At 35.3% G+C, this 16,751-nt stretch overlaps 1 protein-coding gene across 12 annotated transcripts in view; it reads right to left on the bottom strand.

The window, feature by feature from the left end:
* The window catches only part of BBX (BBX high mobility group box domain containing), a 253,393-nt gene that overhangs the window by 19,942 nt on the left and 216,700 nt on the right, over positions 1 to 16,751 (bottom strand). For all 12 annotated transcript variants that reach the window (XM_079100834.1, XM_079100827.1, XM_079100832.1 and 9 more), the window contains 3 exons: positions 14,398 to 15,406; positions 13,277 to 13,415; positions 9,990 to 10,138 (listed from right to left, as the gene is read on the bottom strand). In XM_079100834.1, the coding sequence (XP_078956960.1) occupies positions 9,990 to 10,138; positions 13,277 to 13,415; positions 14,398 to 15,406 (1,297 nt within the window). The remainder of the gene's footprint in view (positions 1 to 9,989; positions 10,139 to 13,276; positions 13,416 to 14,397; positions 15,407 to 16,751) is intronic.

The raw sequence follows: 16,751 nt of genomic DNA, 5'->3' as shown, positions 1-16,751 counted from the left end.
ATAAATGTATATTATTTGTCCCAAAGTAAAGAGAAAAAAAAAAAAAAAAAAGGGTTCTGCTCAAACTTCCGTCATGTCCCTGTTTCCCCTGGAGTGAAATTCTCCTCAGAGGGCTGCCTATACTGTCTGTAATTTCTCTCCTCTGTTCTGTCTTAAACCCACTGCAACCAGGCTTCCATCTGGCCATTCAAATAAACCTGCTGCTGTGAAGGTCAATAGCTGAGGATCATGGTGCTCATGCATCTTCCAACGCGGCTGTCCACACCGGCTACACCCTCTGCCATCAATGCTTCCTTCGCCGGGATTCTAGGATATGGCTGTCTGTGTTGCTTTCTCTCTTCCCTCACTGATCTTTCCTTCTATGTCTCCTCTGCTTCCTCCTCTTTCTCCAGATGTCTTAGTTTTGGAGAGAGGTCCTTGTCCTCTTCCCTGTTCATTCTACTTCCTTTGGTGATTACTTCTGGTCTCAGGCTTTAAATATCAGCTATAGGCAGATGACTCACAGATACATCACTCCAGCCACACTGCTATGTATCTGAAAAGCCAGCTGCCTTACAAATTTCCATTATATCTGTAAACTCACATCCTGCTTCAATTCTCTTCAGCACACTGGCCTCCTTGGCTCCTCCCTGCATGTACCGTCTCCCTCCAACTTGTAGGACTTCTATGTTGGCTCTGCCTAGAAAATGTTCTTCCAACTTCCTCACCTCCTTCAAGGTTTTTGCTCAAGTATCTCCAGACTACCCTTTGCAAAACTGCAACCCCACCCCATTCCTATCACTTGTGATCTGCCTTTCCTTCACATATCTATTATTATAACTGATTTTTTTTTTTAAAAAAGTCCTACTGAAATATATTTCACATATCAAACAGTTCACTAATTTAAAGTATATAATTCAATGGTTTTTATATTCAGAGTTATTTGCAACCATCACCAAATTTTAGAACATTTCATCACCTCAAAAGTAAACCACACTTCTTTTAGTTATAACTTCTGTACCGGCATTCCCCCTCTTCCTAAGTAATCACTAATATCCTTTCTCTCTTATGGAACCTTCATATAAATTGAACCATATGGTAAAGTGCTTTTTGACTGGCTTAGGATTTGGCAGAATGTTTTACAGGCTTATCCATGCTGTACACAGTCAGTATCAGGATGAACAGTATTTCATTTTATGGATATAATACACCTTGTTAATCCTTTAGCAGATGATGAATATTTGAATTATTTATAACTTGTAATGAATATTGCTGTTATAAACATTCACGTACAAGCTATTGTACAGATGTATATATTTGTTTCTCTTGGGCACATACCTAGTAGGATCAATGAGAACCCTGTTTAACCTTCTAAAGAACTACTAAGACTACTAACTGAAGCAGCTGCAGCATTTTACATTCCCATTCCCAGTGTGTAAGGGTTTCAATTTCTCCACGTTTATTATTAGCTGTCTTTTTGAGTATGGCCATTCTAAGGGTGTGAAATCTCCTGACAGGTGATGATATCAAACATCTTTTCAGGTACTTATTGGTCATTTGTATATCTTCTTGGGAGAAAAATATATTTACTCAGTATATCACTTGCCCATTTTCGCCCATTTTTCAACCATTTAATTGTAAGAGTTCTTTATTTTAGATGAAAATTCCTTATCAGATATGTAATTTGCAAATATTTTCTCCCGTTCTGTGCAATTTTTAATTTTTTTTAATTTTTACAGACTGCATTTTGATTCATTATACACGAATGAGGTACATCTTTCGTTTCTATGGTTGTACACAGCAGTGTCCTTTGAAGCACAGAAGGTTTTTTACTTTTTAATTCTGACAGTCTAATTTATCTTTTTGTTTTTTGATGCTTGAATTTTTGATGTCATACCTCAGAATCCACTGCCAATGCAAAGTCATAAAGATTTCCCCCCATGTCTTCTTTGAAAAGTTTTATGGCTTTAGGTCATACATCTAGTCTTTGATCTATTTAAAGTTAAATTTGGTATTTGGATAAAGTAAGGGTTCAACTTCATTCTTTTGCTTGTAGATATCTAATTGTTCCACCACCATTTTTTGAAAAGGCTGTTTTTTTTTCCATTGAATAGTCTTATCACCCTTGCTGAAAATCAAATGACCACAAATATGGGTTTATTTTTTGTATACTCCATTCTATTTCATTGATCTATATGTCCATCTTTATGCCAGTGCAATATTGCCTCCATTACTATTGCTTTGTGGTTAGTTTTGATACCAACTGCTATTACTTTTGCTTCTCAGGATTGTTTCAGTGGATCAGAATCCCTTGTAATTTTATGTTAATCAAAGGTTTATTTGTTGATTTCTACAAAGAAGTCAGCTGAGACTTTGAGAGGGACTGAGTTTAATCAGTACATTAGTTTGGGGGAATGTTTCTATCTTAACATTAAGTCCTCCAATCCATAAACATGGGATATTTTCCCATTTATACTATCTTTCTTTCTACAGTGTCTGGTAATTTTCATTATGTTGCACTTCTTTTGTTAAATTTATTCTAAGTACTTTCTCCCTTTTGGTGCTATTGTAAATGGAATTGTCTTTCCCATTTCATTTTTGGGTTGCTCTTTGGAAGTGTACAAAAATACAATTAATTTTGTATGATTTTGAATTCTGTAACCCCACTAAACTCATTTACTAGGTATAAAGTTTTCTTAGGATTTTTTATATGCAAGTTCATGTCATCTAATAAGTTCTACCTCTTTCTTTTCAGTCTTGATGGTTTTTGTTTCTTCTTGCTTAATTGCTGTCTAGAACAGCTAGTACCATGTTGAACAGAAGTAGCATAAGTAGACATATTTGTCCTGTTACTGAATGTACAAGGAAAGTATCTGATCTTTCACCATTAAATATGTTGGCTGTATGTTGTTTGCAGATCCCTATCAGGTTGAGGGAATTCCTTTCTATTCCTAGTTTGCTGTCTCTATTATGAAAAATTACTAAATTTTATCAAATGTTTTATATATATCTGTCGAGATGATCATGTGATTTTGGCTTTCAGTCTGTTGATAGAGTAATTCTTTGATACTTTGCTAGATTTGATTTGTCAGTATTTAGTTAAGGATTTTTGTGTTCCTTATTACCCAGGATATTGGTCTGTAGATTTCATTTGTTTGTCTAGTTTGACATTACAATGAGTCACAGAGTAAACTGGGGAGTGTTCACTCCTCTTCTAGTTTTTAAGATTCATTTGTGAAGATCCGGTACTAATTCTTTCTTTAAAAGTTTGGTAGAATCCAGTGGTGAAGCCATCTGGACCTGGACCTTTTTATTGGTACCCCTTAGGCATATTTTGGATTGATAATTCAATCTCTTTACTAGTTACAGGTCTGTTCAGATTGTCTATTTCTTAAGTGGTTTCAATAGTTTGGGTCTTTATTTGAATTGATTGTTTTATCTAGGTTATCTAATTTACTGATACAAAAGTGTTCATAGTCTTCTCTTATAATGCTTCTCCTTTCTGTAAAAATGATAGTAATGTCCTCTATTCTATTTCTGATTCTAATAATTTGAATCTTTTCTTTTTCCTGGTTACAACTGAGCTAAATGTTTCTCAATTTTGTTGTTCTTTTCAAAGACTTAGTTTTAGATCACTGATTTTATTTTTCTATTCTTTATTTATTCCATTTAATTTCATTTCTAATCTGTATTATTTCCTTCCTTCTGCTTTCTTTTTTTAAAAAATATTTTTAGTTGTAGATGGACAAAATACCTTTATTTATTTTTATGTAGTGCTGAGGATCAAACCCAGTGCCTCACACAAGCTAGGCAAGCATTATATCACTGAGCTACAACCCCAGCAACTTCCTTCTGCTTTTTTTTTTCTTTTTCCAATGTCTTAATGTGAAAGGTTAAGCAGATTATTGATTTGACATCTTCTTTCTTAGTGTAGGCATTTAGAGCTCTCTAAGTATTACTTTAGCTACATTCCTCAAGTTATAATATGTTGTCTTCATTTCTATTCACTTAAAAGTTCTTTATGATTTAACTTTTGAATTCTTCCTTGACATATTGGTAATCTAGGAGTTAATGCATTTGTGAGTTGTCCAATTTTCTCTTACTGTTGATTTTTAAATTTATTCCACTCTGATATAAGAATATGTGTGTTATTATATTAATCCTTTTAAATATATCAGTTTGCTTTAGAGCAAGTTCTGGAGATTGTTCCATATTTACTTGAGAAATATGTTCATTCTGCTATTGTTGGATAGAGTGTTTCATATATGTCTGTTAGTTCTAGACAGTTTATAGTATTGTTCAAGTCTTCTCATCCCTTGTTGGTCTTCTGCCTAGCTGCTTTGTCAAACTATTCTTTCTTTCATACCAATTTTCACCTTTACACACAAAACATACTTTGCTTACTTCAGGCTCATTTATGGTCTGGTAACCCCAATAAAATTTAACCTCCATGGCAGGAGTGTTCTTTGCTTTCATTCACAGATATAACCTAAGTACCTAACATAGTGCTTAGTATATGACAGGTTCTCAGTAAATATTTGTCTCACAAGAAGTAAATAAAGTTCTTAGAGCAAAGCTTGGCACAAAGTGTGCACAAAATGACATCTGTTGCTGTTATTACTGACACCATAAATCTGTGCAAGTGTTTCTTTGATGAAGACACTAAGACATCCCTCTAAATAACCAATAGAAACACTTCTGAATTGTCTGCTGCTGGCTTGAAATGGAAATAGAAAATGTGCTCTTGTTTGCTTCTTTGAGAATAAGTGAGCAATGAAAGAAAATAAATTTAAACTAGAATGAAGAAAATATGTCATGCATACATGCTATACTAATATTATGGGTGTTCTCTATAATCTGTTTGCAATCACTGCCTACTGTATTTCATAAAACCTAGGAAACTGCAGGTTGATGCCCCTGAATAACATGCTGACAATCACAGAAAACAGAAAGCAGAAAAACAGTTCTGAAACTTTTCAGGATCATAAAGATCCTAGTGATTTACCTGGAGGAAAATAATTAACAATGATAATATACTGGTACACAGGGAAGAAGAGATCAAAAAAATGGTTCATAGAAGCAAACTGATGTATAGAAAGGGTTAGGAAAGAAGAAAGGGGGTAACTTTTCAGATCCAGCCATACTCAGAGAAATCTAAAAAGTGTACAAGTTAAGGACAAAGCTAAAAAAGAACTTAGCAAAATTACCAAGAAAAAAAAGAAAAAAACATTCTGGAGTGCTTTTTGTACATTAGATGAGCTTATTTAGACTTACATTTTAAAATTCCTGCTCCAAGCCACCCCCACAAAATATAACTATAAAACATTCTAAGCAAATGACAACTTCTTCAAAGAAAGTGACAAACTTGAAAAGAAATAGATAAGATCTAATCATATTTACTGAAAAGCAGTAATTTTGGAGTCAAGAAGTGAACAATTTAATTTCTGCTCAGCAGCATGGTATGTATGTATGTTTGGCATGTTGTCTAAAGAAAATAAAGTCAAAATTTGTAATCAATAGCAAATACAAGGAAATTTACTACCATGTTTTAAAATGTAATATAAATTTACATTAACACAGAAGTGTCCACAGAGAGGGGGAAAGGTGAAAGTGAAAAGGAGAGAAAAGCGTTTTTGAAAGAATCATTCAGAAAACAAATAACTGAAATGTATTTTACTACCTCAAGATTCCATCCCATCTCTTTCCCTACCAAACTTCTTGAGAGAGTATTTGCATCAACTGCAGCTTCCTTGTGAGAAAATCACCCATTACTGTTATGCAAAGTGGCTTAGATATCTCTGCTTGTGGGCTCGGGTAGGATGGCCTATACTGTCCTTCACACTCCAACTTCACAGTTGGGTAGAGAATAGGCTAAAACAAGCCAAAGGGGTTGAGAGAGTTACCACAGACATGTCAACAATAATCCTTCTAACACATTAATATTGTTCGAAGTTTGCTGAAAATAGACAGTTTGGGAGTAAGAAAGTATAGTGACACAGAAGCCTTTTTATCGTTGGGCTGGGAAGATAATTTTTCAAGGTCAGCAGGAAAGGTGAACTAAGTGAACCCACTTTTTAGAACTGTTGTCATAAACAAATGTCAGGCATAATTCCCATGGTGGTGGCTTTTCCCCAGATTCTATAGTTTCATGTTTTCAACCTACAAAAACAGTAAGGGTTTTGTCAAAGATCAGGTTGCCATTTTTGTCATGAACACATAAATAATGAGAAAATAAGGAAATAAGGAATTCCTCTGAAATCATTTATAGCAAAGTGCATCCAACTGCTAATAAGCATATGGATCTGCTGACCTGAGTAAGTTCTCAGTAAGTGTATAGGCCACAATCAAGTTAAAATTCATTAAGGTGGAAAATCTACCTTCTTGGGCTAGGTGTGCATCTTTGTTAAGTAACTCAAGATTATAACAGTAAACATGTTACAAATGTATTGTCACCATGTTCCTGAAAAAGTGTGGTCGCAATGAAGATTCTCAAAACAATTCTGGAACAAAATGAAGAGCTATTCCTAACTGAACAGCTATAACTTCCTTGTAGGAAAAGCTGGCTAAGCTACCAACAAATCTTAGTTCTCTCAGACTAATAGCATCCTCTGGTTGGCTCAGTCCCAAACAGGGGATTCTGTCTTCAACTTTTGACTTTGTGAAATTTCTTTTATTACAACTGTGATAAAAAAAGGAAACGCTCAAATCCCTATTTAAAATTTCAATCTTAAAATACAAGTGGATTAAAAAATAAAAAGGAACAACAATATATTTGATAAAGGTCAATGAACTATGTAAAGATAGAAGGAATAAATGAGGAGAAGTTAAGTAAAAGGTCAAGATGGGGCATATCACACATTCTAAATTGAACTCAATTTCCTTTTTCCTCCAAGACTCTAGTTCCATTTGAAAATTACAATTTTGCAGAGAACTTTGACTTCCGAAGTTGTTGGAAACAAAGTTTCACACATCAGGAACATAAATAATGTATGGTGTCAAAACAAATCTCTTAAGAAGTTACAATTAAACTTGGGCTTACCATTTTAAGTTTTCCTTTAAAAACACATAAAAATAATTACAAGAGAACAATGTCAAACTGGGCTACTTAGACTGAACTGCATCATGAGTTCGGTCATTAACAATTTACTAGATAATTCTGTTTTTAAAAGCAAAAGGAAATTCTAGTTCTCCAACAACATAACAGCACAAACCCAGTTGGAGGGAGATGGCACTTATTTTCATCCCTTTCATTGTTTAAATTTTTGACAAGATCTATTATATAGACATAAGGGACAGGGCAGAAATAATAAAAAGACAATGGGAAAGGGTAAGATACTATTGGGAAAAGCAAACATGAACAAGGAGACCAATGGGAAGAAGAGTAAACCCACACGGGTATAACGATTCTAAGGTACATAATTGTATAAATGCATGGATAACAATTTCTTCTAAAAATCACATTTCAGAAAAATTCTGTACATTTGATAAGCCTAAGTATCTAAAAAGCTATTCAATATAAATTGTGAAAAAGTATAAATGTTCAATGACAATATATGAGAAAATAAAATATGGACCATGGCAAATTTTTAGGGTAAAATGAGTTTCCTATGGACACAAGTTCTTCTAATGATCTCATACACAGTGCCTGCTTTAGTTGATTCATAAGAGTCTAGAGTTGAAGAAAACAATCTCATCTATCCCCTAAAGATCAGGCAATTACAGCACAGCTGGTATGATAATTTCATTAATAACTTGTAGTCTAGTACATTGGTGTTGCTAATTCCAAATTACAATCAGTTACAAATACTATTTCTTTAGTTTGTTAAATAGAGAATATAGTATTTAATTTCTTCTTTATTTTAATTGCATTTTACTTCATGAAACAACACAGAGCAAAATCTAAAGTCTTGGAAGACTTCCCATACATGTAATTATTTATATACTGTATAAGAACTGGTGACTTTTTGGTTTGAGAGGCATAATGAGAAAGATGATACTGCATGAAGTAAAATCCAAAAGTCTGAAATGCTATTTCATATCAAAAGAAATACTATTAATCTCAGCTGAGAGAGGAAAATCACATAACGGACAACTAAGACTCAAGAGAAGGTTTCCTGAAAATAGTTTCTAACTTCAGGGTTTTACAGCTTTACAAAAATAAATCTAATGTTACCTTCCCTGATAGATAATTTGGCCAACTTCAGAGCAATAAAATGAATGTCCTGAACTACAAAGAGGGACATAAGAAATGCATCCTTACATCAATCAATTAGGCTCCGTTTTACTGGCTTGTCAAGTACTTATCAGCAACTTTAAATCCAAGAATTATGGAAGCTCAAGGTAGCTGGTAGCTTTGGGCTCATGGACTACTTTGCCTATTCCTCAATATCTCCAGGGCAGGAAGACTGCCATTTCATTTGGTAATCCATTACAGTAGTCAGCTACTACCTGTCAACGTCCACTTTATTTCTTTTCCTATGCATCTTGGAAGACCATCATACAGTGCTCTTTTATTTTCCCAGCTGAGCAAACCAGTCAATGCAACAATACTTCCTTTCCAGTACTTTATTCACTAGCCTTGCTTTTATTAACCCCAGAGAAAAACAGTTAATTCTAAAATGACTTTTGTGTACCTCCTGTCCTTTAATCACAAGGGGGGAATTTTCACCAGCCATTCACTGATGGCCTGAGATACAGATCTCAAAGCCACCATCTTTGTGGCAATTCATGTGCAAAGAGTACTTAGGTCTTGAGAGAAAACAATTTAGTCATTTTTTTAGAAGACATAATTTTCCCTTATCCATATACCTTAAATATTTCCCTCAAAGAACCACAAAAACTGTATTTCTCCATTAATATTTATATTAGATCTACCTAAAATACACAAAAGAAAGGAACTAATCTGATTTGACACAAAGCAGAGAATAGGCAGCCACTTTTGCAAGGTAAGTTATAAGTACTCTTCTATCAAATCTTGCTCAGATTTTGATCCTGAAAGCAACTATAGCTCTGTGACACCAATTCTTCATCTCTCTATTTTCTGTTCCTAAAGGACAGCTCACTGGAGGCAAATTTTCCCCACTAATCTTTAGACCTAAAGTCAGGAAAAAGGCAAGGTTCTCAATGGCACCAATATTATCATTTTAGATAGAACAATTTGCACTGTGCTTGGAAGATCCTGAGCAGGGCAGGATGTTTGGCACCTCCATCCCTATCACACAAATGTCAACAGAAGTCCCAAGTATTGAGACTACTAGAAATGCCCCACACTCTTTAAAATCTCTTTTGAGATCTGCCAAGTCATGCTGACAATTTTAAGAGATTTCCTCACACAGATAGGGAGAAGCTGAGGGGTTAGGTTATGCAGCTCTGTGATAAAGCTCTTGCTTAGTGTGTACCAGACCCTGGGTTAAATCCCCAGCACCACAAAAAATATAAATAAAATAGCCAGATAGGGAGAAGATGGCATTCTTGAAAATAAATATGCTAAACAAAACATTTTTCTAAATTTAACAAAACCAATAAAATATATATTGCTGCAGTATTGCAGGTATTTTTATTTTCATTTGGTCCATACTGTCAGTAAAGAATACCTTCTGCTTATCAGGCAAATAGAATGATATCATAGTCCAGAGTCCAACCTGTTGTAGACTCAAGGATGAGACAAACTGGACTCAGCAGTTTCTGAAAAGTTTTACATTCCAAATAGGAGTTCTGGAGAGCAGAAGGCTGAAGATCATGTAACATGTCTGGAAAAGTTGGCTATACCTTTAAAGGAGATGTACAGACTTAGATACTAAAGGACAGAGGTGAAGAAGAATGAGGGAGGAACGCAGGGAGAAGGGAGGCAGGAACCAAGATAATCTTGAAAAGCAAGCTGAAATTTTGACTTCCTATTGCCTTAATTCTAAATCCAATTACTGTACTTATCTAAAGGAGCTGCTGAAGCTTAGCCAAGGGGTTGGTTGAGATTCTGACCACGCTGCAGGGAGGTACAGGTGACAGCTAACCTTTGCTGGTTTTAGATGGTTCTGAGGACCCATTTCCAGTCTTCTTCTTTTTTCTTGGGACAGGTACACATTTCCGGTCAAATGTAATCGGACTATATTGAGGGAGACTGTTGAATTTCTTTTCAAATTCTTCATCCAGCTTTACTGAGCTATTAAAATTGGGGAGAGGAATCAATTAGCACATGACCAGACGCTTCAATAGAAAATGATACAAGGCATATTTTTAAGATATTCCATTTGAAAACAGGGCACCTAGGAATTAGGGTATTTTAAATAACTTTTTAGCAAGAGAAAGATACACATCTTTCCAGAAATGCTTGGGAAGATTTACCAAGTTTTCTTAGTAAACTCACATGACAAGTTGCATTATTATCTTAGAACAGTAGAAACATTGTTTAAAATATTAAATATGTTTGAAGTGGGGAATTTGTCATTCTTTCCATTGACATGAGAATTTCTCATAAAGTTCAATACAAAGCATAGCTTATTCAGAGTTTTCCATTCTAAAGATTCATATGTATGCATATATATTAACAAGCTTACTAGTAATATAGATACTGATAGTTTTATGAATTTGACACTTGGTTAAGATGTACACACACACAAAAAGCACATAAAATTTGAATATCAAAAAAAATCTGGAGAGGTGATCAGATGAAGATAAAAACACCACAAGAAGAAAAGTAAAAGTCAGTTTTGAATGAACTCACTGGCAAGAGAGGTAACACCACTTTAACTTACACCACATATGACTAAATATTCCACTGGAAAGGCTGGGAATCTGTGGACTGGCTTTGACCATCTCCAAGGCCCCCATGGAGCAATGGCTGCATGTCTGTTGGATCCTAGGCTGGTTGCTGGCTTTCGTTCAGTGAATCTTAATAACTAAGGTTCACTCCAGACAGATGGGGAAAGTGGCAGACCTACTGTGCTTGGTTGATGGGAAACGGAAGGTGTGTGGAGAAGAAAGTAACTTTGGTACAACTTTCATGAAACTAATGTGTTTGGCTTCTAGCTATGAGATGAACTTGAGATATTCTCACCTAAAACTGTTCCCAGTTTTGGAGGAAGGTACAAGCGTTGTAAAGCAGAGGGGGTCAGATGACCAACAGAACAGTTAATAGAAAATTACTAGGTGGAGCAGTGAAGGGTGATGGAAGGGGCATATTCCTCCCCCAAAAATCATCTTTCCTCATCAACTTAAAAAAAAAGAACAGAAAAAGCTCACACTGATGGAAAGTTTGATATTAATCAGATACAATTCGAAAGTTTTCTTAAGTCATGAGTTTTTCAGACAGTCCAAGTACCCACAAAAGACAACTGTGAAGACACAAGGCATTACTTACATGGTCTCTTGGGACTGTTATTTTTAAAGAGAACAAGGATAATCACCTATTTTATTCCTGAGAGACATCTAAAAAATTAGAACTGTCAATACTCAGATGAATTTTTCTTGGCTATAACTAACTAAATAAGTAGCACATTTTCTGAGATTAAAAAGGTTTAAAGTGCTCACCTACAAATCTCAAAGGAGACTGACAGGAACCATCATTTCTCACTGCTTAGACACTACACTGGCATGTTACAAACCAGGAAAACCCAGGATCCTGACAGGTCGATATTTAAAGTAGTAAAGGAGGAAAGAGAACTAAAATTTAGGGTTGACTGAAACCATCAGAAAACCACTCTCTCAAATATACACAGGTGACTTTCTCAGAAATTATTAAAATACAATACACATAAACCACACAGCAATCTCTTTGGGGACAGATTTTCAAATGATCTTTCAAATTTACTCTGTTTTTCACTAGACTGGAGAACATTTCTTTCTCTCAAATTAGTTTCTAATGGGAGTTTCAGGGGCAGTTCTACTGGGACGCCTTAATGCTTGCTTTTCCCCCTAGCACTTCTACAACGAGACCTGCTCCCTCCTGATGTTCAGACTCAGAAGGCACTGGCAGCTATTCTAGAAGATACACAACATTGGTCTAAAAGCTCAAGGATCATTTTTTGGATAATTCTGCACTGAAAATATTTGACAATGACAAATGGGAGGATTTTCATGTCATTACTTAAGCATGTAACGTAAGCAAAACTAGTTTGAAGTACTTTGGACGTTAAGAATATTAAAAATGAAATATATGCAATTATAAATGTACTGTTTCAATATAAATAATCTTGAGAAGCCAGCACCATGAGAAATAATTTCCATCCTCCCACTTTATGATGACCTAGAGTCTTAGAATTAACCAGACTTTAAAGCACTGTAATTTCTGAGGAAAAATATTACATTATTCCACAAATAGAAATGCAAATATTATGAATAAAACAAATAAAATATGCTCAATGCATAAAATTTGCATACTTTTAAACACTTATGAAAAAACAGAATTATTTCCATTCAATGTATTCTTTTCAAATTGGGCTAATGAGAAATCTCAAAGGATTTTCAAAACAGTACGACCAAATATGCAGATACTTTCCTCACCAATATAAAGCTCTGTATCTCCCATATCATTAACAAAATGCTTTATAAAAGGATTGTTATTAAAAGACTTTGGCATAAAAATTAAGTATGAAATGATTTTTCATGATCTTATCTTGAAGTATACTACTGCTTATTTACCACTACATTTCAATGCATGGGTTAATGCCTTGAATGGTCTTTGTATCAGGAGAATACTCAACTGAATTTTCTCCATTTTTGTGTGCAGGGGTGAAAACCAGGGCCTCCTGCATGCTAGGCAAGTACTCCAACTGAGCTACATCCCCGCTTCTCAAACTAGAATTTTGATCTTACAACAACAGAAGATGGTCTGAACAAATCAAGGTTAGATACAGAAACATAACTTTATTTACCTCACATTTTCCAGCTATACTTCATACACGTGTGTACATTTAGAAATATTAAGTGAATATAAATACAGTATTATAAATAGAGTACATAAAATGGCAAAATACAAATATATTAATAATATCTATCCAAAGATTCAGATGTAAGAAAGGGTCCTGGTGATATTAAAGGATTTATAATACCACCACTGCTTACATGGTGGACGTCAATTCAAACTCAGACCCAAGTGTAAAACCTACATAAGTTCTACTGTACTTAACAATGTGAATGGAATAATCACTCACATGACTGTGTCAACAGCAGGAATTGTGTACTTACACTTGATTTGTGTTTTCTAGGGAGCTCAGTCACTGGCAACTGATTCATTTCTTCTTCAAAGTCCAACTACACTGGGGTCTGTGCAGTGCAGGTGGACTGTGTTCCAAGCACTTACCCAAGGAGAGAGTCTTCCTTGGGCTTTGTCTTCTTGAACTTCTTGCTCCCACTGGTCCCACTCTGGTTAAAGGTCCAACTTTCTTCACTCCAACACCCTTCATGATCAGAGGAGTTCCCTTTTCCTGAGCTTCGTTTACCTAGGGATGTCCAAGAAGAAAGGATGTGCTCAGTACACTGGAGTTGGGAGAAATCATGTTAGTTGCTTCACAGGTGACCTCTTGATTTCTTAGGTGTTACTTGCTTGATACTATCTGTAACTATTACAGAGATGATTCACACTGGACTATCTTTAATAATGGACATGCAAAGAAGGTCACTAATATAACCTCTGGGATAAGGTGTCTTTGTCATAATTTAACAAGTTACCACAGGATTCAAGACACAGACCTAAGTTTTCCATTTGATAACTAGCCTAAAGCAAGCAAGTCCTCTGCTGATAGACACTTTTAATTCTAATTTCCCCAAGACTCACTGGAAGGACATTCCAGGAGAACTACATATTCCCAAGTTATCTTCATTCAGAGCTTACTGACCTAAGACACACATCTCTTGGTGGAATATAGCTTGGCAAGAGATAGTTCCCTACTCAGGTGCTACATTTTAAAATAGATGAATTTACGTGAAATAGTCCATAGAATAAAGGTATATACAGCAATTAGTTTCTGGGTGCTGTCATGTTTTAAAGAAAACGTCAATTACATTTTTTATTACCAAATGGAAAGGCTGGATAGGGTATTTGTTTCTGGAGGTTACAGATCAAGATCCTAACAAATATATCTGCTATATTCAGAAAATTGTATCTGTTTTAAAAACCAAACCCAAATCTCCATTGTACTGACTTACTGAAATAATGAACCAGCCCAAACAAGTAAAATGAGAGTTTAGGTATTTTGAATATTTACATCTCAAGAACTACTTATAGATACATACTCTGAATGGTGCTGGCAAAAATCTGACTAAAACAAAAAATAGATACGAACCATATACCACAGAGAACCCTATGAATGTAAGATGCTATCTGGATGTCATGTTGTCCTTTATGGAGATGCTTTTCAATGGTCTAACAGAGAACTTCCACTTGGTTTCCATGCTCCTTTCTGGTTTGTAGCAGTTACTTACCTCTGTCAACGTTAGCTCGCAGAGAGGTGAGCATGCCCTCAGACACCAGGGTTTTATAAAGAGCACCTTTGCAAGACCTCTCAGATTTCCTGGAACCACAGGTCTCTATTTTTCTGTGACAGTCATTGTCCTCAGGCTTGGCCTGTCCCGACAGGCTGGGTGGTAGTGCATCCTCTGTGGGAGTCAATGGTTCTGTTTTTATAACCTCTGGCATCTCACCGGAAATGTTCTTGCTGGCAGAAATACTAATGAAATCTGGAGGTCTTGACTCTTTGGTGATGTCTGAGGATTTCTCCTTTGACATTTTCTTCTCTCTTGATTTCACTTTTTTCTTTGGTGGCTTGGCATCCAAAATGCTTCCCTTGCCACTCGAGGACGTACGAACCTTCTTTCGTGGGGTTTCTCCAAATTTGTCAACACCCCAGTCTCCTTTTGCAACTGCTTCAATGGTATATATGACACTCTCAATATCAGATTCTGAAGACTGCCTCTTTTTGCATGTCTTTTTGGGTGTGGATTTATCATTTCCATGTCGATCCATTTTGCTTTTCTTCTTTTTCTTTTTTAGTTTTTCTGGTTTGGTTAGAGCAGTGGGGTCCTCAATGATCATAATTCCATGAGGATGGCACATGTGATCCTTTCTGTTGGGAACATCACTTATTATTATCTTGCTACTGGCAGAATATGAAAAATCAGGGAAGTGACTGTATTTTTGATCTTCCTCTAATTCTTCCTTTCTAATTTCTTTGGGGTCTTCCATTTTTATAGCCATTACATTATCCATTTGTAGCTCCTCAAAATTTCTTAATTCCTTAGACTCTCTTATATTTTCCTTAGATGATTTTTCAAATTCTCCTTCCTTCTGTAACCCAGCTTCCTCAATTTTCTCTATTTTTATTTCTCTTTCCTCTCTTCCCTTCTCCAATTCTTTAATTCTTCCAACATCTGATTCTTTTGCTTTTATTAGCTTTGTTTCATCCATTTTCACTCCTTCTGATGCCAGGCACATCTAAACAGTTAAAACAAAAATGGGAGAACAACATAAAATATCCTCGTTATTCCATAATCAAACAAGTTGCTGTTTTAATTCCCATCCCTCTTTAAAAAATAATCAGAACCATCTTTATAATAGTCAGTGCAGTTCTGCCAAAGTAACTTAAATGATTCAAATGAAAGGTCTATAGGCCATGTGGTACATTCATTAAACTCTAGACTAACATATATCTGAATCATCATTTTCCAGCTTCATCAGAAGCTTTCCTATGAAAATAACATTTGATAGGAGGAGGATGGGACATGAACTTAAAAGACTCAAGTTTGACTCTCAGTTTGGCTGTTTACTAACTTTGTGGCATGGAATGAGTCACTGCACTCCACGCTTCCCTGTGACCTTTGTAAAATGGAAATGATCCTATTTCAGAGGATCTTGTGAGGTCTACGTTAGACGAAGTACTTATAGTGCTTAATTATCCTCAAACTCTCTTTTAGATGTTTGCCTTCCCAGCATCCTTGAAGGGAAATGAGAATGGCAGGAGCTTCAACCAATCCAGTTGAAATGAGAAATGGCATAATGATTCAATGAACAACTACAAAAAGTTTCAATAAAAGAACAAAACTTTATAGGTCCACAAATGCTGACAGACAACTTACTTAAAAACACAAAAGCTCTGAAAACAAAGGGGATTTTTTGTTCGTATGACTTGTTTTTAACTCATTTGGTGGAAATTTCAATCTGATCTGAACTTATTTGGCTATAAATTCTGACCTGAAACAACATGAAAATGTTTTACATCTTAAACAGTTTATCTCACTGACAATTCACATGTTTTTGCTATCAGAATATTCATTAGTTTCAATATGCACAGTGGAAATTACATAGAGTAAGATGTATCTACTGTATCATTTCTCTAGAATCTGAACAATTCTGAATACCAAAACATATCTGGTTCTACACTGGTTAAGTTTTTAAATTATCCACCAAAACTCCCAACATTTCACGTATAGGATATTTAAGGGGAAAACTGCCATCTTTCTCTCCAGCTCATAGGTACCTTGAAACTTCAACTACAGGCTATTTTTTAGGAGGGGTAACTGCAGCTTATTATAAAATTAACTTCCAATATCTGGATTTTCATTCATACATACTTAACTGCAAGATGCCAAATGCCATGGCCAAGTAGAATGCTAAAGGTATAAAAATCAATCGGGTCAGGTTTCTGCCTTTGAGAAATTTATTGAGAGGTTGGTGGTGCTGATTTGGTCAAAGGTAGCACAGGAAGTCTTAGTCATAACTAATTTTATTTACTTTGCATTAGTAACTTAGAGGGGAAAGAATATTGAGGCTTGCTGAGTCA

The sequence above is a fragment of the Sciurus vulgaris genome (assembly GCF_902686455.1).
Source record: "Sciurus vulgaris genome assembly, chromosome: 10".
NCBI classification, from domain to species: Eukaryota; Metazoa; Chordata; class Mammalia; order Rodentia; family Sciuridae; genus Sciurus; species Sciurus vulgaris.
This window is presented reverse-complemented; position numbering and strand designations above follow the sequence as displayed.